Genomic DNA, 24,607 nt, shown 5'->3' with positions numbered 1-24,607 from the left:
CTTTAGGATAAAGAATGGAATTGCAAACTATTCCCGTTTTTTTTGCACTCAAGTATAGTCCAACTTTGTTCTAATAAATAGAGTGCAAAGTCTGTAAAGTGTAGAGTGCTAAGAGACGATCTCTATTGTTCTCTCTCTTTGTGATTTGCACGCTTTGCCTTGACAACTTTATCTGGTGATCTACAAATTCAACTTCATTATAGAGTTTGAAGTAGATTAGGGTTTGAAGTAGAGTGGGCAAATTTTTGGAAACTTCTATGAGTTTCAAATATACTGGGTGACAACGATGTTCTTCCCCTCCCATACAGAGTGTTTCAACGAGAACAATGTGGACATGTTTCAGGCGATGTCGATTAACCATTGTCTAGACTAGAGGTGCGTCAAAGTCCAGAGAGACAGAGCTATTGCGAGTGACTAAGTTAAAAAGGAACTACTCTTTTCAGTGAACTAATCAGTGAGTCAGATCCTAAAACATGTAACTGTGATAGGATCTGACTCACTGTGTGAGTAGTTCATTTTATAACTCACTAACTTTTTACACATCTTTAGTGTAGAGTTGTAGACGCTTCTTTAGGAATAAAGAACTACTCTTTTGTACCTTATCATCTGATAATGATAAATTAACAGTGGAATATTCACAGGGATTAAATGAGCAATTCTCAGGAAGAGCATACAAATTTATCTTGGCGCTAATAAAAGAAGAACTGGCAACATCTGACTTGACGTTAAGAACTTCGGCAACAGCGCGACGCATCACGTGTTTCATTCTGTTTCATTTGCATATTGTGTTACTTTGAAAGTTTTCCGAGGGGTTTTATTAAACAAATACGCGGATGCTTTTTCTCATTTGGCTGCTGTTGCTGAAAAACAAAAAAGTTCGCCATTTTGAAATTCAAAGCACGATGGAGTCGAAATGAAAAGGCAAGAGCGTGTGTGTTTCTGGGAAGAACAGTATGTTTGTGTTAGTACACTCCTTCTGTGTATGTTTGTATGTGGAACTATGCCTCGTTAACCCTTGATATCACTACCGACCTGAGCAGTTATATACGTTAAATCTCTATCAAACCCTTGAGTGGATGCTATCAAACCATTGACAAGATGCTATCAGGGTGGCTTGATTGTTTGATAGACGTTAACCGTCACTGTATAACAGACAAGACGAAGACTGTTAAGGGTTTCAGTGACCTGGGTTGTACCCTCTATTGGACGACAAGCTGCCCGTCTCCTCACGTTGATCTCACCCAGCTTGAGTGAGGCCAAAAAAGCGATGCCCGCAGTATGCCTCCTTGCCTCTCATCAGATGGACGAGAAGAGACAGACTACTTCCCATTTATATAAGTAGGTACTGATTACTGATTACAAATTTTCCGCCGATGGTGGGCGTCGAACCCGGGACCTTCTAGAGGGTTAAAAGCCTTCTGGATAACGACTTTAGAAGCATGTTGTTTCAAGGCTCACGCCGTCGGCATCATTTACATTTTCGCTGGATTTTCATTTTCACGAGAAAAGAAAGGGCAAAAAAATCTCAGACCAAAAAAACAGCAAAAAGGCACATGAACGTTATTTGCGTTTTGTCTAAGGGATTTGGAGATTTTCTTTCGTTTCATGTGAATTTGTTCCCCCTTCTCCTCCTTCTTTATCCTCCCTTTTCTTCTTCTTCTTCTTCTTCTTCTTCTTCTTCTTCTTCTTCTTCTTCTTCCTTTTCTTCCTCCTCCTCCTTCCTCTTCTTCTTCTTTTTCTTCCTTCCTCCTCCTTCCTCTTCTTCCACTTTTTCTTCCTTCCTCCTCCTCCTCCTTCTTCCTTTCCTTGAGAAAAATGCTTAAAGAAAAAGCTAGTTTTCCTCTTTTCCTACCCGTTCTGGAAGGAGGGCGGGAAAGGTTGTATTTACCTATTAGTGCTCCCTATTAACTGTTATGATAACATCTTTTGTTTTTCCATCTTTCTCTTCCACATTTCAAGGTGTCAATCTGGGGGACTTGATTTTCATAAGCGTGCAAATTCCCGAAACCAAAATTGGCATGATATAATGATTCAGGTGTTGTAATAACTGATGGAATATTACAGTGTAGGACTATACATATACCTGCATACAAACTATAATATAAATAATTGTGTTTTGCTCTCTGGGATTTTGTTCAATAAACTGTTCTATTCCAGTGACGAATACAAGAACTTGATAGGGGGTGAAAATATGTAGGTAGGCAGGAACTCCCTTAAGTAGGTAGATACCTAATTCCTATATCAGGAAAAGTACCTATTTTATTGAATTGTAGAGTTCATTCAGAAAAGGCTTTGAAGGGCCCCCCCAAAAAAGCCCGATCCGGTGCTAACTTGATGTTGATGAGATGATGACCCAAAAAAAAAAGAAAGTAAAAAAAAAAAAAACGGAGCCTTCGAATTCACGCCTCCACCCACCTTACCTTTAATATATTTATATTTATAAATGAAAAGAGAGAAATGATCTAGCATTGTCGAAAATGACCACCAATTCCCCCCTCAAATCCTCCGACACTGATTTCATGAAGAGTAAACTTCGGGCTTGATTTACATAGTTGATTAGGATATGTAATTGAAGTAAAAGTTATAGGTACACACTCCCCTCGCCTTGCCATTTGAATCATTACCTATAATTATTTACAACGCGAATGTATAGGTACTAGGTACATTGATACAGGGACATAGAGGTAATGTCTATCAAGCCTCGTACAGAGGGTTCCGATCTTAAAGAGCAAAAAAACATCTTTTTTTTTTTTTTTTTTTTTTTTTCTTCATTTTACCTACATCTCCATGTTACTTTAGGATTTTGAGAACTTCTCTTTTGTAGACGCGCCACTGGTTTTGCAAAAAAAGGAAGTAAAAAACCTCTCATGTCAAGGTTCAGACCCGAATTTGTTATGGGAGGGAGTAGGCATGAAATATGACACCGAAGGTAAATTCGGATAATTATAATAATGCTGCCCCCCCTCTTTCTCTTCCCAATACCACTTTTCCTCCTCCTTCTCTTCCTTCTTGTGCCTTACTTCTCTTTCTCTTCCTATTTCTCCTCCTCCTCCTCCTTCTCCTTTCCCCGCCCTTCTTCTAGTTTCCTCGTCCTACTCCTCCTCTTCCTATTCCTCCTTCTCTTCATTTTCCTTCTTCCTCCTCCCCCGAGCTGTCTTTCCCGGTGTTTACTACTTGCGTACTGCAGTACTTCTGGCGTACTAAAGATGTACTACTTGCGTACTGGAAAAACCAGGTAGACTGGGGAAAAATACCTCTCAAAATTTGGTCCCACAGAAAAAATCCCTTATCATATCCCACGAAATAATTCCAGAAGGTTAAAAGAACTTTCACAAACGGTCAACTTTCTGGGAATGATAGGGTTAGGTAGCACGCGAAAAGAACTTTCACAAATGATCAACTTTCTGGGAATGATGGGGTTAGGTTGTGTACTACACAACAAGATCTTTCATAATTCATAAATGATCAACTTTTTGTGTGTTATTGGGTTTAGTATAGGGTTAGGAAACATATAAAAAGGACGTCTTAAATTATTTGAGCAAAATTAGGAAAACGGGGGAATGTTTTTGTCCCATGTTAATAAAAAAAAATTCCTCAACCTTTTGAAAAATAAACAAAAAAGACCCAGTATGCAAGTCGGACATCTTTTTTTCATTTTAGTACGCAACTAGAAGGTTAAAATTGAAATAGTACGCAAGTTGCCTACAGCCGTCTTTCCCCTGTTAGGGTCAGGGAAGGAGAAGGGAAAGAGGGAAAGGGGAGGGCTTAACATTTTACAAATTTTAATTTCAGGTATGAGGTTTCACCCTATGTCTGAATGATAAACTGTGATGGGCCAACCAGAAAAGCAAACAACGGATCTTTATCTTGAAGATAACAATGTAATATGTAAATAAGATTTTGTCGTACCAAAAAACGGTTAGAAATGGTCATCAGAATAAAGGATTTTTCGAGGTTTGGTAAAGGGAACTGTAACTGCTAAGGTCTTATCCTCGAAAGCAAAGAGCGATGGAAGACAGGATGAGATAAAGTCAGCCGTTCCGAGAACCAACCTTGTCTCTTTAGGTGTAGGTCCTTTAGGATAAAGAATGGAATTGCAAACTATTCCCGTTTTTTTTGCACTCAAGTATAGTCCAACTTTGTTCTAATAAATAGAGTGCAAAGTCTGTAAAGTGTAGAGTGCTAAGAGACGATCTCTATTGTTCTCTCTCTTTGTGATTTGCACGCTTTGCCTTGACAACTTTATCTGGTGATCTACAAATTCAACTTCATTATAGAGTTTGAAGTAGATTAGGGTTTGAAGTAGAGTGGGCAAATTTTTGGAAACTTCTATGAGTTTCAAATATACTGGGTGACAACGATGTTCTTCCCCTCCCATACAGAGTGTTTCAACGAGAACAATGTGGACATGTTTCAGGCGATGTCGATTAACCATTGTCTAGACTAGAGGTGCGTCAAAGTCCAGAGAGACAGAGCTATTGCGAGTGACTAAGTTAAAAAGGAACTACTCTTTTCAGTGAACTAATCAGTGAGTCAGATCCTAAAACATGTAACTGTGATAGGATCTGACTCACTGTGTGAGTAGTTCATTTTATAACTCACTAACTTTTTACACATCTTTAGTGTAGAGTTGTAGACGCTTCTTTAGGAATAAAGAACTACTCTTTTGTACCTTATCATCTGATAATGATAAATTAACAGTGGAATATTCACAGGGATTAAATGAGCAATTCTCAGGAAGAGCATACAAATTTATCTTGGCGCTAATAAAAGAAGAACTGGCAACATCTGACTTGACGTTAAGAACTTCGGCAACAGCGCGACGCATCACGTGTTTCATTCTGTAGAACAAGTAGCAGAAGAAAAGGGGGAAAAGAAGAAGAAAAGACTTTTTTTTATAATTTGAAAATTTGATAAAACTTTATATTAGAGCGTATAAATTAAAATTGATATCATCTTGGGTTCGTAGACATTTCCAGTCTCTCCTTTTGAGGGGAAGTGCCCAATCTGGGGCAATTTCGGAGTCAAAGTCAGAGAGAAGTTTTTTTTTTTTTTTTAAATTTATTCCCTCCGCCCTTCCCTCGAAAAATAACTTTTCTATCCCTGAGATTCAGGGAGGAGGGGGGCAGTCTAGTTTTCTGTCGACAGCAAAAAGTTGCCTGAAGACGTAAATTATTTGCCGAGATTGGAAAGCTGTTTTTTGGGCTATGACGTGGGTTTGGCTCGTTTTATAGCCGGCGAAGGCCGTTGTGTCGGTCGATTTGACCTTTGTTAGATTGAAAGATAAAAGAACTTTGACCAGAGGTCGCCGGTCGTCGAAATAAGTTGACATCAAGCGTTTGTTTTTATCTTGTTTTATGTGGCTATGTCGTTGGTTTTTAAATGGTTAAATGGTTTTATTTAACTCGAGATTTCTACTAGTTTGTCAGTTTGTTTGTGTGTCTGGATCAAACCTTATAACTAACTTTTAAGCCCTTTTTACTGGGTCGATTGACGTGAAACTTGGTAGGTATATGGTATACTGTTTTGGCACTCATTGAATCCCGATATCTAGCTACAAGCCCACCACCATTACAAGATGAAAATGTTTCAGAAGCATCACCAAATGGGTTCTACTTCTACCTGTTTTTATAGGTTGTGAATGTCAATAGATTTTACTAGTGGTTGTGAGTCATGAGCTTAGGTGTACGAGTACCAGGAAAACCTAAAATAAAAGTAGAATTATTCCATCTAGGGTGCTAGACAGTACGTCTACAAAACAAAGGACACCAAGACCCAAGGACCCTTAGGGTGTGATTTCGGGATTAAAAATTACTACCTACCTTGTCTTTTTCAATGACCGAATGAATGAAATAATTCTACATATCTCTGGCAACCACTTCTACATATTTTTGTGCGTAAAAATAGGATCGATTCCAGGAATTTCAGAATAGTAAAACATAAAACAATGGTGTAATTTTGGGTATTAGAAAGGTTCAAAAACATTGGTTGTTCGATTTTCAGGTCATCATGACCAGACCTTGTGGCCTTTTCAATTCAATATCACTTTTGTTTGACCTTTGAAATATTTGGAATGGTTTTTACGTTTTCATCACCATTTTTTAATCCCTTTGGAACATTCCTTGAAGTCAGATTAGGTCAAAGACGAGTATTTTTACCTGGACCAGGGACCTTTGCGATTACAAGATACGAGTAATGTTTTGAATCTTTGAAGATTTTCAACTTTTAGGTATGTTAAAATAATACTACTGTACGTAATCAATTCTTGGGACTACCGGGAGACTTCAGAGCAACTTCACCTACTGTAGGCATCCTACTGTAGGAAATGTATATTAGGATCACCTTCAGGAATACTGATTCTCGCAGCTTGTAAACACCAAAAGGTAAGTAAGTACCTGTAGTTAAGCACATGAAGATCTCTAGAAGGGAAGAAGCATCACCAGTCATCACCTCGATGTAGATTTGTAGAAGAACAAACATAATACCTATTCACCTCTATTCGAAAGACTCCAGAAGATTCACCTCCAATACTTTCCACCTCGACACTGATTCTCGCAGCTCGTAAACACCGAAAGACACAGGGTAATTAAAGACATGAAGAAGCTACTCACAGGTTCCCATCACCACATGGGGCCCAGCTGTGATCTCTCCCTCCTTTCCTGACAAGCTGGTGGAACAGTGATTCACAACCCTGGGCCAAATTAAGCCCCTAGGAGACACAATATCCTGCTATGAATGCCTCTCTTTCTAACCCTAATTGTACTTTGTAGGCCGCTTTTCTGTAAGATATAAAAAGAAAAACCCTATCTCTAACCCCAAATTTGAATAAAGGTAGAAACATACTACTGTCACGTCACGTGAAATCATGGCGAGTCAGAAAGATGTTGTTCAAAGTTTTCCCATAAATAGCCATAATATTGTAAGTCATAACGTTCGGGACAGCCAAAGTACTATCACGTCACGTGAGCTCACGGAATCAAACGGAATGAGACGATTCCAATTCCAACAAATCTCAGTGGTCTAGTGACTGTAGTGGTTAGCGCGTTGGACTTTTAATCTGGTCCGTCATTCTAAAACTCGACTTCCTTGGGTTTCGTAGCCAAGATCCCCAGATAGTACCTTCAGGACCAATTTTGGGAACCCCTACCTTATGGTAGTTGCCACACAGGGGCATTTTGTGTTACTGTGACCTCCAAAGTGACTTTGTGTGGGAGTATTTGGGTTATTATTTCTGGATTTACTGATGAAATTAATAAAGATGTTTTCGACATAAAAAGAGAAGAAGAGTTTAGGATGCCTAGTGTTGAAACTGGTTATGAGGGTGTGTGTGATTAATATCTTGCAGATTCCGCTGTTTGCATTGGATATATCCTCACTGAAGATTGTTTGAAGACTAATATTTGGTTAGATTAAGATTTAAGATAGATTAGTCGTTTGGTCAGGTCATGCGTGTTACATGAATATACTCATACGTATGTACGTAATACCTAGAAATAGGTAATTACTTTTCTGGAAATTGATAAATAAGAACCTACCTACGCATATTCTTGGTGGAAGCTCCAAATCTGCCCGTAACCCAATCGTAAGGGTCTTTCTTCTGATCATATTTTTTGGTCCTTCGCGCCGGATTTACACCTACCTAGTTTTTGCTGCCATAACGTTTGAATAGAATAGGCCTTATTTCCACAGCCCGAATGAGCCTGAAATATCCCTTTATCCCGAATATCCCTTTATCCCCCCCAACCAAAGGGAGAGAAGTGCAACACGAACGAATAAACTGCAATACAATATACGCTCTTAAAGAGCAAAAGTTCGAGACGCATAAAAGCCACTTATTGAGGTAGTTCTCTGGGGTTTTGGAACGATGAGCGAAGTATCCCTTTTACTTCAACCTCCTTGGGATGTTTCCCCGGGAGAATTTAAAAAATAGAAACTTAGAAAACCCATGAGGTGGGATTTGAGATTTTAGAATTTTGAACTTGAAGAGAGCTTTCATGAGTTTAGCTTTGGATTTTGGATTAGCTTTTGATTCAAACAGTGATTATTTGTTATTAAGTGTTTTTCTGATTTAATAAAGTTCTGAATGATTACATTGATTACTTATCAAGAAATGTCTTTCTTTAATTGATCTTTTTCAATAGGGTTAGGATGTTAGGAAACATATAAAAAGGACTTCTTAATTATTTGAGCAAAATTAGGAAAACGGGGGAATGTTTTTGTCCCATGTTATTAAATAAAATCCCTTAACCTTTTGAAAAATAAACAAAAAAGACCCAGAACGCAAGTCGGACATCTTTTTTTCATTTTAGTACGCAACTAGAAGGTTAAAATTGAAATAGTACGCAAGTTACCTACAGCCGTCTTTCCCCTGTTAGGGTCAGGGAAGGAGAAGGGAAGAGGAAGAGGGGAGGGCTTGATATTTTATAAATTTTAATTTCAGGTATGAGGTTTCACCCTATGTCTGAATGATAAACTGTGACATGATGTACAGTGGGGGGAAGACACTTTGACGGCTCCCTTTCCTCATGGTCGACTGAAACTTTTGATGGAAACTGGGGAAGTAGGTGGGTAATTTTGATAGAGGGAACTAAGGTCTTATCGTCCCGAAAGCGAAGGAAGAAGAAAGACGGTATAGGAGACAGCCAGCCGTTCCGAGAACGAACCTCATCTGATAAAATCCGCTTAGGGCGGGAATCGAACTCGCGACCTAGCGCTTACAAGGCAGACACGCTACCCTCCAAGCTAACTAGGTTGGCGAGCTGAAGGAAAAATTGTCGCGTTAAAACGTGAGATCTCGGTTCGCTCATTCAACAATCTTTTCATCTCACAGAGGTAAACGACCTCTCATATCATCTTAAATTCTTCTGGAAATTCTTTCGCATACTCTCTGCTACCCTACTATCTGTTCCCATTATTCCCAACCTCATTAATGTCTTTCCAAAGAAGTAAAGAAAGCTGTGAAAGGAGAGCAAAAAAAAAAAAAGAAAGAGAGAAAGCGACCAGTACCTATCACGAAGAGAGAGAGAGAGAAGGAGATAATAATTTTGAAAAGAAGAAAAGCAGTGGAAGAAAAAGAAGTAGAAGATGAAGAAAGAAGGACAAGAAGAAGTGGTAGAAGAAAGGGAAGAAGAACAAGAAGAAGAACAAGAACAAGTAAAATTTACCTATGAACCTACATTTATGAAAAAGAAATAAAACCATGCAGAATGGGAAGGTCATAAAAAACTTATAAAGGAGGGTGGAGAAAGAGGTTGATATAGATTGAACAGGAATTAAGGGCACCCCATAGCCTTTGGGTTAGGGGAGGGTGGAATTTCGTGGTAAAGGGAGAAAACAGAAAATAGGACATTTTTCTCATATTTTTGGTTCTGGAATCTATATTGAGCTGAGAGGGATGAAAAGGGATTTTTTTTTCTCGCGACTCATTCTGTGCGGGATTTATTGGGAAAATAATCTGTTACTCTGGCAACACTGTGTTTGTTATTTTCGACTAATAACGAACCAACGGCGGCATTCTTAGGCAATCCATTAAATATACACATAAAATAGGTAAAACGTTTGCAGCTGTGTAGGTTAAATTTTATTACTTGACAAGGGGCTTGATCCACCAGACCCAAAGTAAACCGTGCTAATTTCGATTTACATATCTCTAGATCTAGAATTTAGGTAGGTAGTCTTCTCTTCGAAAAAAAAAAGAAAAAAAAAAGAAAACAATACCGTGTTGCACAGGACTATGTACTATCTATTTTTTCCCTTATGAAAGCCCCTCGAACTTTTTTTTTTTTTTTTTTTTTTTTAATTTTTTCTTCTTTCATCTTTCATAATTTGAAAATCATGAGAATTGTCAATTATCTCCGGCTTAACTCAACCGATTTCGATGATTTTTTTTTTTTTTTTTTTTTTTTTTTTTTGTTTTACTTTTACAATTCGCGATTCTTTCATCTCTTTTTGCACACTCATTATTTATGTTTTTTAGCACACCCAGACATAAATAGGTAACGTGTATTTTTTCCTGCCATTGTTATATTCTTGAGAAAAATTGTAGTTTTTTTTGTGCATGTGTTTTTTAAGCATTCGTTGCACATAGAAACCCCATTTGTTTTGCGAAACCCATTCCCAGCTCTCTTACTAGCTGTGTTGCATTGCCATTTGTGTGGTAAAAACAGTGACAGGTGCATTTGGGATGGCTTGAAGATGTTTAAAATTTTAAGTCGACTGAGAAATTTAAACATGTCCCAGTGCCACGGTAGTTAGTTCGGAGGATATAGCGTCTGCCTTGTAAGAGCTATAGGTGATTCGATTCCCGCCCTGGGCGGATTTTATCCTCCCTTTGGCGTAGTCCCTACATTGTGTACCCACTACTCTATTATTGACGTGCCTATTTTTTGAGTGCTAGGTCGTGAGTTCGATTCTCGCCTGCGGCGGATTTTATCCTAAACAGATGAGGTTCTTTTTTGGAATGGCTGGCTTTCTCCTATCCTGTCTTCTCTCTTCACTTTCAGGGCGATAAGGCCTAAACAGTTAGGGTGTGTCCAAACATACCACTGCGATCTGATTTCACTGTATAGCGGACCTTAGGTGACACCAAAAGCCCAGGGGTTACTTGAGGGGTTAAGGTTTGTTCTGTATTTTAGGCAATTTCGGATCACTAGGTTTGGTTGGCTAAAGCTTGTAAGCTTGTATGTATTTGTTTACATGATAACCCTTCCACATAACCTCACTACAGAGATAGGTATTGTATCTCTCTGTGGATATGTATTTTTGTAGTGTAATGAGTATGTATTATTTTGTTTTTCATGCAAAGGCTTTTAATTATGTGTTATTGTTGGAACATTTTTTCCGCTCCCTTTTTCACAATTAGCAGGTTCACGGTGTTTTTCAGTGGGAGCCCACAACTCCACGTTATGCATGAGTTGATAGGGCTTCAACCACATGAATGGCTGCCTCTCTTCCCCTTTTTCTTCCCTCTATTCCCTCTTCCATTCTGCCTCTCTTTCCCTTTTCTTCCCTCTCTTCCCTCATTATCATTCGTTGAACCTCAATTTTGAACTATCATAAAGAAGGTCAAGAAGGTGTATAATTTTCTATTGATTAATAGATTTCCTCAGTGCAGTGGCGATCAACAATCAATCGAAATGAAGAACACCAGTAACTTATACTCTTCAAAGTTCTTCTTTTCATGATGATCTTCTCAAAGTCACGTCAGAAGTCAGAATCTATCAGTACCTACAACAATCAATTGTCACGATTCTAAGAAGAAGGAAAAGAATAGTAGGTAATAATAAAATAAAATAATTGAAAGCAAACAAAATTGAAGTTACAGTTAATTTCCTTCCTCCAACAATAATTATTAATATTTGTTGAGAAAACATTATTTTACCCAGAAAAGGAAAAATATAATTAGTTGTTGAATCACATCGAGAGGACGTAAAAACGCCGCCAATATTGGTTTTTGTCCCCCGCGGCCCCTCGTCCTATTTGTCGTGATGATTTTGCCTCCGGTCTTGGGGAGCTAGGGTAGGACAGTTTGGGAGAGTCCTGAAAGTGGGACAGTTGTAATTAACTTCTGAATTGGGGGGAGGAGGGATAGCTCCTCTTATTTCCATTCCCTTGTTTTCACTGTCAATGGAAAGAGAAGAATGGGTGGGAACTTGGAAATTGAAATAATTTGACTTTGAATTGTGATTTTTAATGCATTGGTAAATAATGTTCTGATGTTCTATTTTTTTTTTTTTTTTTTCGTATGGACGTTTTTTTTTTTTTTTTTTTCACAGTACTGACATAGAATACAGAATAAAGGAACATTTAACAAAAACAAAAGAAATAACACTTCTATATCTACTTATAGAGGTAAACTCTTTAGCCAGGCAACTATTATTTTAAGTGTCGGTTTTAATTATTATTTTATTAGTTGTTAAATATTATTTTTTTTCCTCATACCCAATGGTCATCGTGTTCTTTAAGAGCAAACCGAGGGATTTCCAAGGAATATATAGGGAATCAGACACTTTGAGACATGCACAACTTAAGGGATTTTTTGGGAGGTCAGGTGGGATTTTTTTCCTCTTTCATATTATTATTATTATTATTATTATTTACATGGCACCTTAATCCACTCAACTACAACTATGCATTACTTATATTATGGGAAGTCGGTCGATTTCGGTTCCACCTCAAGCGCTCTTTCTCTCTTCATATTCACTGGTACACTAGTACACTAATCGAGCAATAAAAAGGGGAAAAGGCAGTAAGGGCATCAGTAACGTTAAATATGGCAGTAAGGTTAAATATAAATATGGCGATTCCTAATGCTGCAAGGTATGGTTGTTCAATGGCGTTATGCAAGATATGGCCGTTGGAATAAAGGCCATTATTCTATTGGCTATTGGAAAAGGATAACGCCGCGTTTACGGTTACCTACCTATCTAGGTTTTTTCCGGAATGAAAATTACGACAGTAAAATTTTATTTCGTATTTGTTTAGATATGTGGATTGTGAATAGCTATTAAGTATCCAGCTTTTGTATCTAGCAATTCTAGCATACAATGTGTTAAGCAGAGGCGGATAGCCTATGTCGCTGACAAGAAGTTGACCCGAGTTCGAATGCCGACTGGGGAGGATTTTTTTTAATGTTAGTTCTATCATCCAAGCACTAATTTTTACAGTTTTCAAATAATGAGGCCTAGTGGTTGGGTGGAAGAGGTCCACCAGGAGAATCCTGCCACTTGGAAGAAAGCCAGATAATAAAATAAATAGTTAATATCTACCATAAGGGGAAAAAATGCCTCATTTATACGGAGTTTAGAGTCTTTTTCTGGCAGTATAGGTGAATAAATTCTAATTCCTATCAAATGGAATTATTGAAGTACCGAATTTTAAACCGCATTTCCATCTTTACCTCTGGTGTACATTTATACATTTCTGGTCTAGCTACCCCATCCCCCGTCTGGAGCACCAGCACTGATATTACAATGGGTTTGGTGAGGAAATGGTGGGGTGACTGACTATAAATGGTTTTTCTAAAAACATAATATGTAATAGGTACACGCACACCTATAATAAAATGCTGAACGAAACTTGTACTGTTTATCTCAAAGCAAAATTATTCCCCATATTATTACAATAGTTTTATCTATTTCCATCCTTTTTCCCTCTCCTCCCCCTTCCCCTCTCGCTCTTCCTCTCCCTCTCTCTCTTCTTTTCCCTTTCTCTCCTCTTCTTTCTTTTTCACACTCCCTCCCTCTCTCCCTCTCCCCCTGAATCCCTCTTTTATCTTATTAATACAATTGTAGCTAATTTGAATGTCCATTTTGTATGTTGCAGGTAAGAATTTACTGCCCATAGCTGTTCAAGACAGAAGAACGGTTGGGTATAACACACTATGATGGCCTGCGAAACTTGTGAGATTTGCTTTAAAAGTAACTATACTATATATATATATACGTACTTATAACTACATAATAGTAACTATAACTACATAAGTAGCGTGGTAGGACGTAAGGAGCACCTATGTATATTATGTCAGACTTAACATTTATAAGATATACTTGAATACTTTATTTTTAAATAACTGCTACCTTATCATATTATTCGAGGTGTATGTAAAAGTGCTTATACAGGTTGAAGACAGAGAGAAAGAAAGGAATAATAATTCTTACTAAAGAAAAGGAGGAAAAGAGAGACGGAGAAAGAGGTAAGAAAAGGAAAGGAAAGGTAATACTTAGGGTGCCCGCAGAACGAGGCATTCAAGGTGGATCATGAAGATGAAGCATATTCAGGTGAAACATACTTAGGGTGCCCGCAGAACGAGGCATTCAAGGTGGATCATGAAGATGAAGCATATTCAGGTGAAACATATAAGAATAAAGAAGAGAGGAAGAAGAAAGTGTACCCTCAGTTGAGAGGGAAGTACGAAATGAGGAACAGGAGAAAGAGAATGAGGGAGAGAAAGAGGAAAAATAAAGAAGATTCATATAAGAAAAGTAAAACGAAAAGAAGGAGGAATAAAAGTAAGGAGAAATATGGAGTGAAGTGGAATTAGGAAATGAAGAAGGAGGAGGAGGAGGAGGAGAAGAAGAAGAAGAAGAAGAAGAAGAAGAAGAAAAAGAGTAAAGAGAAAGGGAAGAAGGATGAAAAGGAGGAAGACAAGAGAGGGCATCAAGAACAATAACATGGAAACATAATAATAGAGTGCTAAGATGATAACTGTTCTAGTGTTACTTACTCATATGCTAGTACAGGATGTCCAGGAAGTTTTGAATAACAGTGCATTGTACTGCTGCTTTGATATCCATCACTTGTCTTTGATGTAGAGTTTAAGAAGTTTCCAATCTGAAAGCATAAATATGTAGACAATTTAATGAGGAAATATAGAACTATAGTTGTGGTGTTCATGTGTTTCAAGGGAAAAAAATCTGAGAAATTAGACCCTAAAATTCTTTAATTGGGAATTCCTTTCGCATACCTAGTTCCTAAACCTGTTATCTTAACATAAGTACACTTGCCTGGCCCACTTTTTGGCAATAATACACAGGGCTACCCAGGTAAATTGTAATTGAGAAACAAATAATGAAATGGAAAATGGACTGATTGAAGAGAGAATGAGTGAAAGAGAGAGGGAGAGACCATTAGCAGCTTTAGGAGAGGGAGGGGGGGGGATGAAAAAGATAATATGTTAACAAATGTTGGAACAATAATGTCTCTGTCCCTCTGCTCTTTCTCTCTCCCTCTCCTCTCTCTCCTTCCTCTTTGCTTATCTAATGAAATTTAAAATCAACATCATATGAATGTGTATAAAAGAGATAAGGACAGAGATATAGAAACACATGTGTGTAATAGGATAAGCTATAAGTTATACTTATCCTTTAGTAAGTTATGCTATATGCTATGGTAAGTTATACGCTTCAGACACTGTAGTTTACCTTCTTTCTGATAGAAATATACCAAGGTGGATTTTGGTTTAAGGTTGTGTAATTAAATTTAGGTAGTTAGGTGTAGTTTAGTCCAACTATAGTTGTGGTGTTCATGTGTTTCAAGGGAAAAAAATCTGAGAAATTAGACCCTAAAATTCTTTAATTGGGAATTCCTTTCGCATACCTAGTTCCTAAACCTGTTATCTTAACATAAGTACACTTGCCTGGCCCACTTTTTGGCAATAATACACAGGGCTACCCAGGTAAATTGTAATTGAGAAACAAATAATGAAATGGAAAATGGACTGATTGAAGAGAGAATGAGTGAAAGAGAGAGGGAGAGACCATTAGCAGCTTTAGGAGAGGGAGGGGGGGGGATGAAAAAGATAATATGTTAACAAATGTTGGAACAATAATGTCTCTGTCCCTCTGCTCTTTCTCTCTCCCTCTCCTCTCTCTCCTTCCTCTTTGCTTATCTAATGAAATTTAAAATCAACATCATATGAATGTGTATAAAAGAGATAAGGACAGAGATATAGAAACACATGTAGAGAGAGAGAGAGAGAGAGAGGGAGGGAGGGGGAAAGAGGAGAGAGGAAGAGAGAAATAAATATAATTGTTTTGACGCTGATGGGCATATCGGGGTTGGAGAGAGGAAGGGGGAGGGAGAGAGAGGAGAAAGAGAAAAGGAAGGAAAAGAGGACAAAGGGGTGTGTGGGAAAAAGTCAAAGCTGACCCAATAACCAAGTGTGGGGGGGAGCATGGGAGTCACATCGGTGCTAGGGGAAATGCACATTGCGTTCTCACAAATGAAAATGACCCCGGGAGTAGTTTATAAAATGACAATAAACATTGTGGGAATAGGTTGGAATTGTATAGGGAACAATATTGTAAAGGTAGAAAAAGTATGGCTGTATGACACTGGGCACTCGTTTATCCTTAGTGGTGGAGAACCAAGTGTGGGGGGGAGCATGGGAGTCACATCGGTGCTAGGGGAAATGCACATTGCGTTCTCACAAATGAAAATGACCCCGGGAGTGGTTTATAAAATGACAATAAACATTGTGCTGGGAATAGGTTAAAACTTGTATAGGGAACAATAGTAAAGCTAGAAAAAGTATAACTGTATGACACTGGGCACTCGTTTATCCTTAGTGGTGGAGTGGTCAAGACGCTCGCCTGGCAAACAGGAGGGCTTGGGTTCAATCCCGGTCGAGGTATGGAATTTTATCCCCAATATAATTTCAGAATTTGACCACAATAATAGTAGTAGCCTACTGCTCGTATTATGAAAGCCTTGTGATCAATTTTCGGTGAGACCTGACAGGTCTCCCGGCCATACACTAGACCTGACAGGTCTCCCGGCCATACACTAGACCTGACAGGTCTCCCGGCCATACACTATACCTGACAGAGGTCTCCCGGCCATACACTAGACCTGACAGAGGTCTCCCGGCCATACACTAGACCTGACAGAGGTCTCACTGATTTCTTTCTTCTCTTTCTCTTTTCGCTTTCCCTTCTTCTATAGCTGTGGTCTTGAGTATCAGTGAACGTCTTGCGTACGTAGCATAGCGTCCAATACTGCATACAGGGTATTCAATGAGTGAGTGGGAGAGAGAGAGGGAGAGAGAGAGGGAGACAGAGAGAGAGAGACAGAGAGAGAGATTGATTGATGCTTCATCTATCCCGAGTTCTTTCTGAAACCACCAGTAAAAGTGGAGATATCACTGAAATACGTAGACTAAATAGAAACAAATTCCTGGTAGTATGTCGCACCGCCAAGTGCGCGAATGAGATCATTGAGAACAAGAAAGTCCAAGAGGAATTCAATGCATTCATACCCTCAGTATACATGCAACGTTCTGCCATTATCCGCGACGTTGACTTGGATATTGAATAATAAAATACATCTCCTAAGCTATTAGCTAACTTCTTGGAGATGGGCCTCTCTCCTTAACAATCATAAATCTTATATTATAAGAACAAGATCCATTCACTCATTCACATTTCACACACTGATCGCTCTATCTCGAGAACCACAACACCTAGTTAACAATATAAATAATACTGTAGGTACCTAAAATCTGAGCATAATAATACAATACATATCTAATGAACTTATATTGGGAACAGTTCCATGAAAGGAACTGAACGGTTGGAACTTATTCCCTAAAGTGAACCGATCTTTGCCACCTCTAATTGATGACAAGATGTTCATGGATAATGTAGACACTGGAAGCTACAAGATCCTCAACATACGAAGACTGAATCGCCGAAGTCTGATGGATGGGAAAGTCTCCTACGTTCCAAGCAGAACAATAAAAATAGATTTCTCGGGTCAAGACCTCCCTGCATTCATCTACCTCTGGTATACGAAGCTCAAGTGTGAACCCTACATGCAACGTCCAATGCAATGCTTCAGCTGTTATAAGTTCGGCCATATCACGAAGAATTGTCGCAGTGTCAAGTTGTGTAAATCTTGTTTCCAACCATCTGGAGATGAGCATCAGTGTGACACAACAACCATCAAATGTATTAACTGCAAAGGAAACCACAATGCAAACAGCAAGTCCTGCCCTGAATTTGAAAGACAAAAAAGGATTAAGGAACTTATGAGTACCCGTAACCTCTGTTTTCCTGAGGCGTCTCAGCTGGTTCCACCTGTCCATGTTACATTGGCCATCAGAACAAGAAATGCGTTCAGTGCGTTGGAAAATCTTGGAGAAGAAATGGGGACAACCTATAATTCACAGGATTTCCCAGCTCTGAAGTCCAACAAGAATACCACTCCAGCACGCACAATCGACAAATATGTTCCTCCCCCACTTGCTTCAAGGACAACCAAGCGGAAAACTGTGTTCAATCCCGGCACGCACAATCGACAAATATGTTCCTCCCCCACTTGCTTCAAGGACAACCAAGCGGAAAACTGTGTTCAATCCCGGCGATGTCACGAGCCATCATTTCAATGAGAAAAGAAAACCAGTCCCTCCTCACTTCAATGCTGCTCAGGCTATCTCCAAACCTGAAAGCTACTACAGTGACAAGGAAATCTCGAAAATGTTCTACAAAGGATGTGAAGCTAATAAGATGGAAAAACAAGCTTTTACTCTCTCTCTAACTAGGTATTTATCTTTCTCTTCTTCTTCTGTTTCCGTTCTCTTTCTTTCCTATAGTTTTCCTCTCTCTCTCTCTCTCTACACTATCGAACAGTAGTTGGCCTGATACGCAAGGGCAAACATGTGTAATCAAGGAAAAGAAGGCGCAATTTTGCGAAGCAGCAAAAAGAAATGAGAGAGAGAGAGAGAGAGAGAGAGCGAGAGAACAGTTTTTCTTTGATAGAACGGACTAGAGTTAACGTGAACTCTGGGTTGATTGAAAACTCCGTGGTAATATCGCGAGCATAAATCAGCTCTGATCCCCCCAACACACACAAGTTTATCTTAGAATCTCTTTCCCGAGGGAAAACATTAGTTCCATTCCTGCATTGATAAATTGATAATGAAATCCGCGACTTCGCGAGCATCACACGTGCTGTAAGCCGCTGATAAAATCACCTTCCAGCACCAGCACTCCAATCTACCTCTGGTATACGAAGCTCAAGTGTGAACCCTACATGCAACGTCCAATGCAATGCTTCAGCTGTTATAAATTCGGCCATATCACACTTTGTAGCTTCTCACGGTTTCACCTGCTCCGCCATTTTCACCGCTTATCTAAAGAAAATGCGCCAAACCCCAAACCGTCACGCGTCCCATCAAGTATGTCACCGTTCTAGGTCGGGTATCTCTGGCGTTCCTAAACTCTGCCAGATTCTGACATCTCCTAGACCTAGGTCACAGTTCTTTGTATCCCTGATTCCCTTGATAAAGAAAAAGCAAAGGTTGAGTGCGAAGGGCATACCCTACACTCCCCAAAAACCAAATGTCAGGCAAAACCAATCACCCTAGTTTGGCTGTTTGAGATGAAAAACGCCGACCCCGTCTGTACACGAGAAAAGGCGAAGAAGAAATACGAGTAGTCTTTGTATCTCTGACGTCCCTAATGCTGACGTTATACCAAGCAAGAAGCTGACGTTACCAAGCAATATGCTGACGTCTCGTAGCTCGTAGGTCACAATTCTTTGTATCTTTGACGTCCCTAAATGCTGAATTGCTGACGTTCTCCAAGCAAGATGTTGACGTCTCCAAACTCTTTGTTTGCACCCGTTCCGACGTCGCATCAAGAATTCAAGACGGTGAAAACAATTAAAAACACGCTGTCAGGAGAAGTCAGGACGCTTCGCAGGAATCAATGCAGCGGAAATAAGAGAGAGATTAGTTGCCTTTATTACTTCAGTTCCCTTCAAGACTTTTTCCTTCCATTGTCTTCCCTGTTCCTTTCTTTCCTTTTACCCTTTTCTTCTTTCCTTATTTCTTTATTACATCAAGCCTTTTGTTTGTATTTCCCGGTATTACTTGTCTCTCTACGTCTCGAAGTTTTCTCTAAGGGGACACACATTGACTTGTCGGATGCATTTGATTGGTTCTTTATTTGGGTCATTGGTGGAGAACCTTCCACCTACGTGCACACTTGGTGAAAAGAGTAATGTGGCGAAGGTGGAAAGCTTAGAAGAAGGGAAAATAAAGAAGAGAGAGGAATCGTGTACCGTTCCGGGTCGAATGGTAGAGATTGCCCAAGGCATTAATCTCGCCCCTTATGACCAATTTCTTGTAATTGAGTACATTGAATTCTAACCAACAAAAAGTCGACACAAAAATTTTGGACGATGATTCATTCCATGGTTCAGTCTAGTTGGTTTTTCTTCGAGTTCCTTGGTTTTCATTATAAGTTATTGGTCAGTTTTAAGTGGTTTGAAGTTACGTCATCGTCACCTCTTAATTCTTGGGATTTGGTTTTTGCTCTTACCTAGGTCTTCAAGGAACTTGTAGGTACGTTTTCAATATTGTCTCTAAAATATGTTAATTTGAACCATTTTTAATTTTTAGATATCGAGGTTCTAAAAGTGTAAAACTAGAAGTAGATCTGTGCTAAAGTTCAGAGATACATTTTTATAGTCAGAGTATTGATGACTTCTTGGTATTTATTGATATTTAGCACCTCGTCTACCTCACGCTGTTCCTATCAAAGTTGTCTTCCACACAATTTGCTTCTTGATGACTCGAACACAATATCTATTAGTTTGACTGTTTGGTAGCTGAATTGATTTATAAATGGTCTGTTAAGTGGTTAATTCTTGGATGTGGTAGAGACCCACTCTTTCTTCACATCTGCTATTATGGATCCGACGTAGGAATGTTTTTAGATCAAGTTTGTTTATTGCTTATGTTCCACTGCACTCGAGAAATACAGATTGCTCTTTGTAAGGGTTGAACATTATGTTCTATTAACTGCGGTTTTCAATTAAACTAATGAAAGTATACAGTATCTACCATAACTATGCGTTGTTGAACGGTAATGTACATGGATATGTCTCTCATATTGGAGATAAAGAAATAGGTAATAATTACCTACTTTTCTGGAAATTGATAAATAGGAACCTACCTACGCATATTCTTGGTGGAAGCTCCAAACCTGCCCGTAACCCAATCGTAAGGGTCTTTCTTCTGATCATATTTTTTGGTCCTTCGCGCCGGATATGATCTCACTTCTTCTACGCTGAATATAATTTCAAATTTACACCTACCTAGTTCTTGCTGCCATAACGTTTGAATAGAATAGGCCTTATTTCCACAGCCCGAATGAGCCTGAAATATCCCTTTATCCCCCCAACCAAAGGGAGGGAAGTGCAACACGAACGAATAAACTGCAATACAATGGGCGAGGTTTTCCGAGTCGATACTCTGAGTTAGACGATTTTGGATGTACCCCACAATCTTTCCAATTATTCAAGTCCTGAGAAATGATCAGAATATTTGGAAGTTAAGACCACATGAGCAGTAAACATAGTGAAATTATTACACTTCTTATCGTTGTTAGAGAACCGACTAATCCCAAATTCCCAATACATAGTTCCAGTGATTCAATTTATCCATATCAATCCAATACCAATAATGCAAAAGGACACTATTCCTTCAGTCAAACAATCGCTTGCATCCAAAAAGACAATAATTCCTAATCTTTATTTGTTTTCTTGTTTCAGGTAGGACATAAGCATTTGCAAGCGTAAGGTATTCTATGGAGATACGAAGCTATCTTTAAGTTGTATGAACATTTGGTGAGTATGGAATGTGATATGTAGAAGATCAACTTGAGCGTCCGATAATACTCCCTTGTGTACGGTTTTCTTTACAAGTTCTGTAACTTTTACGGTCCATTTTCGTTATGATGTCGTATGTCTCCACCGTCTTTGCTAAATCGCCAATGATTTCTCATCTTGAACGGTATTTCCACAATGGTTTCCATATGTGCCCCACTTTCATTTTTTATCCCCTATCTCATGATAAGTACGTCAAACTTATCGTTCCGCTCTTTTCTTATCTCGATCTTCATATCTACCCTCAGCATAATCTTCTACAATCCTTGCGTAATTTACAATATATCCTTTAGCTCTTGTTCCTTTCATCTAGGATCTTGGGATTCTTGGGTACATTCCTGCGGAATTGTCACTCCGGGTGACTCGTCTTTACTTGCCAAATTCTCTGCCTTTGTCTCTCAGTGCAGTTTTTGGTCAATTGGTTGCGGAATAATATTTACAACTTTGTATATTCATTAGGTGATTTAATCTTACCCGTAATTCTTTCAATACCATTCGTGTGGGCGAAAAAAGGGGAACTTTCTGAATAATCACGCACAAAGGTACTCAAGAAAACAATTTTTGTAAAAGGTTGCTGCTCGATAAGAACATGAGAAATTCTCAAAACATTTTACTCTCAAAACTTCAAAGTCCTAATAATATCCTTCATCTGTTTTATACGGATACTGGGATACTTCAAAAGCATCATAAAAGTTATTTCAATAAGTTCTTCTCTTCTTCCATCTTCTTCTACACATTGGGTTTCCTTTTCATCCTCCACGTCTTATGTTCGTGGGAAGGATCTCCCGAGGGGACGCCTTTCAGAATAAACGGCAAAAATGGACCGTGTTTCGAGCGTAATTTTCAATAGGAACTGGAGTCAAATGAGGGGGGATGGACGAAAAGAGGGAAAATAAAAGGGAAGAAATATGGGAGGGAAGGGATAACGGGAGAAAAGGGAGGGAAAATTGGAGTTCAGAATGTCCTATATTGATTTTTACTGGCCGTCGTGTATGCAATGGCCAATTGTATATTTTTATTGAAAAAACAACAAAGGGGACTTTTTCTCTTTTTTTTTCCCTTTTCGTTATTATCATTTTCCCCGCCCCCCGGTTTGAGCGTGTGAGAAATGAGTTTAAGAGAGAGAGAGTGAAGGGAAAGGGAGAAAAAGAGGTTGTGAAAAAAGTCAACCGTTCCAGGATAAATGTACTTTTTAAAAAAAAAAATCCCTTCTTTTTTTAGTAATGAGCTTCGAACGCCTCTCTCTCTCTCTCTCTCTCTCTCTCTCTCTCTCTCTCTCTCTCTCTCTCTCTCTCTCTCTCTCTCTCTCACTAACTAGGTATTTATCTTTCTCTTCTTCTGTTTCTGTTCTCTTTCTTTCCTATAGTTTTCCTCTCTCTCTACACTATCGAACAGTAGTTGGCCTGATACGCAAGGGCAAACTTGTGTAATAAAGGAAAAGAAGGCGCAATTTTACGAAGCAGCAAAAAGAAATGAGAGAGAGAGAGAGAGAGAGAGAGAGAGAGAGAGAGAGAGAGAGAGAGGGAGAGAGAGCGAGAGAACAGTTTTCCTTTGATAGAAAGGACTGGAGTTAACGTGAACTCTGGGTTAACTGAAAACTCTGTGGTAATATCGCGAGCATAAATCAGCTCTGATCCCCCCAACACACACAAGTTTATCTTGGAATCTCTTTCCCGAGGGAAAACATTAGTTCCATTCCTGGATTGATAAATTGATAATGAAATCCGCGATTTCGCGAACATCACACGTGCTGTAAGCCGCTGATAAAATCACCTTCCAGCACCAGCACTCCAGGACAGAGTTGAAGCACGCCTTTAACCTTTGTAGCTTCTCACGGTTTCACCTGCTCCGCCATTTTCACCGCTTATCTAAAGAAAATGCGCCAAACCCCAAACCGTCACGCGTCCCATCAAGTATGTCACCGTTCTAGGTCGGGTATCTCTGACGTTCCTAAACGTTGCCAGATTCTGACATCTCCTAGACCTAGGTCACAGTTCTTTGTATCTCTGATTCCCTTGATAAAGAAAAAGCAAAGGTTGAGTGCGAAGGGCATACCCTACTGTTCCCAAAAATCAAATGTCAGGCAAAACCAATCACCCTAGTTTGGCTGTTTGAGATGAAAAACGCCGACCCCGTCTGTACACGGGAAAAGGCGAAGAAGAAATAGTCCTTGTATCTCTGACGTCCCTAATGTTGACGTTACCAAGCAAGAAGCTGACGTTACCAAGCAATATGCTGACGTCTCGTAGCTCGTAGGTCACAATTCTTTGTATCTTTGACGTCCCTAAATGCTGAATTGCTGACGTTCTCCAAGCAAGATGTTGACGTCTCCAAACTCTTTGTTTGCACCCGTTCCGACGTCGCATCAAGAATTCAAGACGGTGAAAACAATTAAAACACGCTGTCAGGAGAAGTCAGGACGCTTCGCAGGAATCAATGCAGCGGAAATAAGAGAAAGATTAGTTGCCTTTATTACTTCAGTTCCTTCAAGACTTTTTTCTTCCATTGTCTTCCCTGTTCCTTTCTTTCCTTTTGCCCTTTTCTTCTTTCCTTATTTCTTTATTACATCAAGCCTTTTGTTTGTAATTCCCGGTATTACTTGTCTCTCTACGTCTCGAAGCTTTCTCTAAGGGGACATACATAGACTTGTCGGATGCATTTGATTGGTTCTTTATTTGGGTCATGGGTGGAGAACCTTCCACCTACGTGCACACTTGGTGAAAAGAGTAATGTGGCGAAGGTGGAAAGCTTAGAAGAAGGGGAAAATAAAGAAGAGAGAGGAATCGTGTTCCGTTCCGGGTTGAATGGTAGAGATTGCCCAAGGCATTAATCTCGCCCCTTATGACCAATTTCTTGTAATTGAGTATATTGAATTCTAACCGACAAAAAGTCGACACAAAAACTTTAATTTTCAATGCTACACCTACCCTCTAAACACCCTGTATAATCGCGCTTACAAAATAACTTCAATATGTATGTAAATGTGGTTGGTAATTTATTTATTCTGTAAATTACCTGGGGTATGTTGAAGTGATATACAGTGTGTCACTAACATCGATGTTGACTTCGTCAAATCTAGCCTTCAATACCTATTTTGAAAATTTTAAGGTTCTTTCCATCAAACCTCTGGGATTCCAAGAAATAGTTTTTGATCCAGTTAGTGATAACTTGATGAGTCTCCTGAATGTCATTTATATTTGAGTTATGTACTTTTTTTTATCTCAATTTTGCTTCTTTTTCTTTGACACCCTATAGATATGTAGCGTGATATACAGTGTGTCACTAACATCGATGTTGACTTCGTCAAATCTAGCCTTCAATACCTATTTTGAAAATTTTAAGGTTCTTTCCACCATACCTCTGGGATTCCAAGAAATAGTTTTTGATCCAGTTAGTGATAACTTGATGAGTCTCCTGAATGTCATTTGTATTTGAG

General features: G+C 39.0%; 1 protein-coding gene across 1 annotated transcript; it reads left to right on the top strand.

Moving 5' to 3' along the window:
* The first annotated feature begins 17,119 nt into the window (after window positions 1-17,119).
* Window positions 17,120-17,887, top strand: LOC103511993. Its single transcript, XM_008476745.2, has one exon. It carries the CDS (start codon window positions 17,126-17,128, stop codon window positions 17,885-17,887), a length of 762 nt encoding a protein of 253 aa, XP_008474967.1. The 5' UTR covers window positions 17,120-17,125.
* Window positions 17,888-24,607: the final 6,720 nt, after the last annotated feature.

Source organism: Diaphorina citri, unplaced genomic scaffold (genome assembly GCF_000475195.1).
Source record: "Diaphorina citri unplaced genomic scaffold, Diaci psyllid genome assembly version 1.1 scaffold778, whole genome shotgun sequence".
In the NCBI taxonomy this organism is placed as follows: domain Eukaryota; kingdom Metazoa; phylum Arthropoda; class Insecta; order Hemiptera; family Psyllidae; genus Diaphorina; species Diaphorina citri.
Note: the sequence above shows the minus strand (reverse complement) of the source record. Positions and strands in the feature narration are given on the sequence as shown.

What these genes read in the sequence shown, in the direction of transcription:
- LOC103511993 (XM_008476745.2), top strand. Translation starts at nt 17,126, where the DNA reads ATGTTCATGGATAATGTAGACACTGGAAGCTACAAGATCCTCAACATA.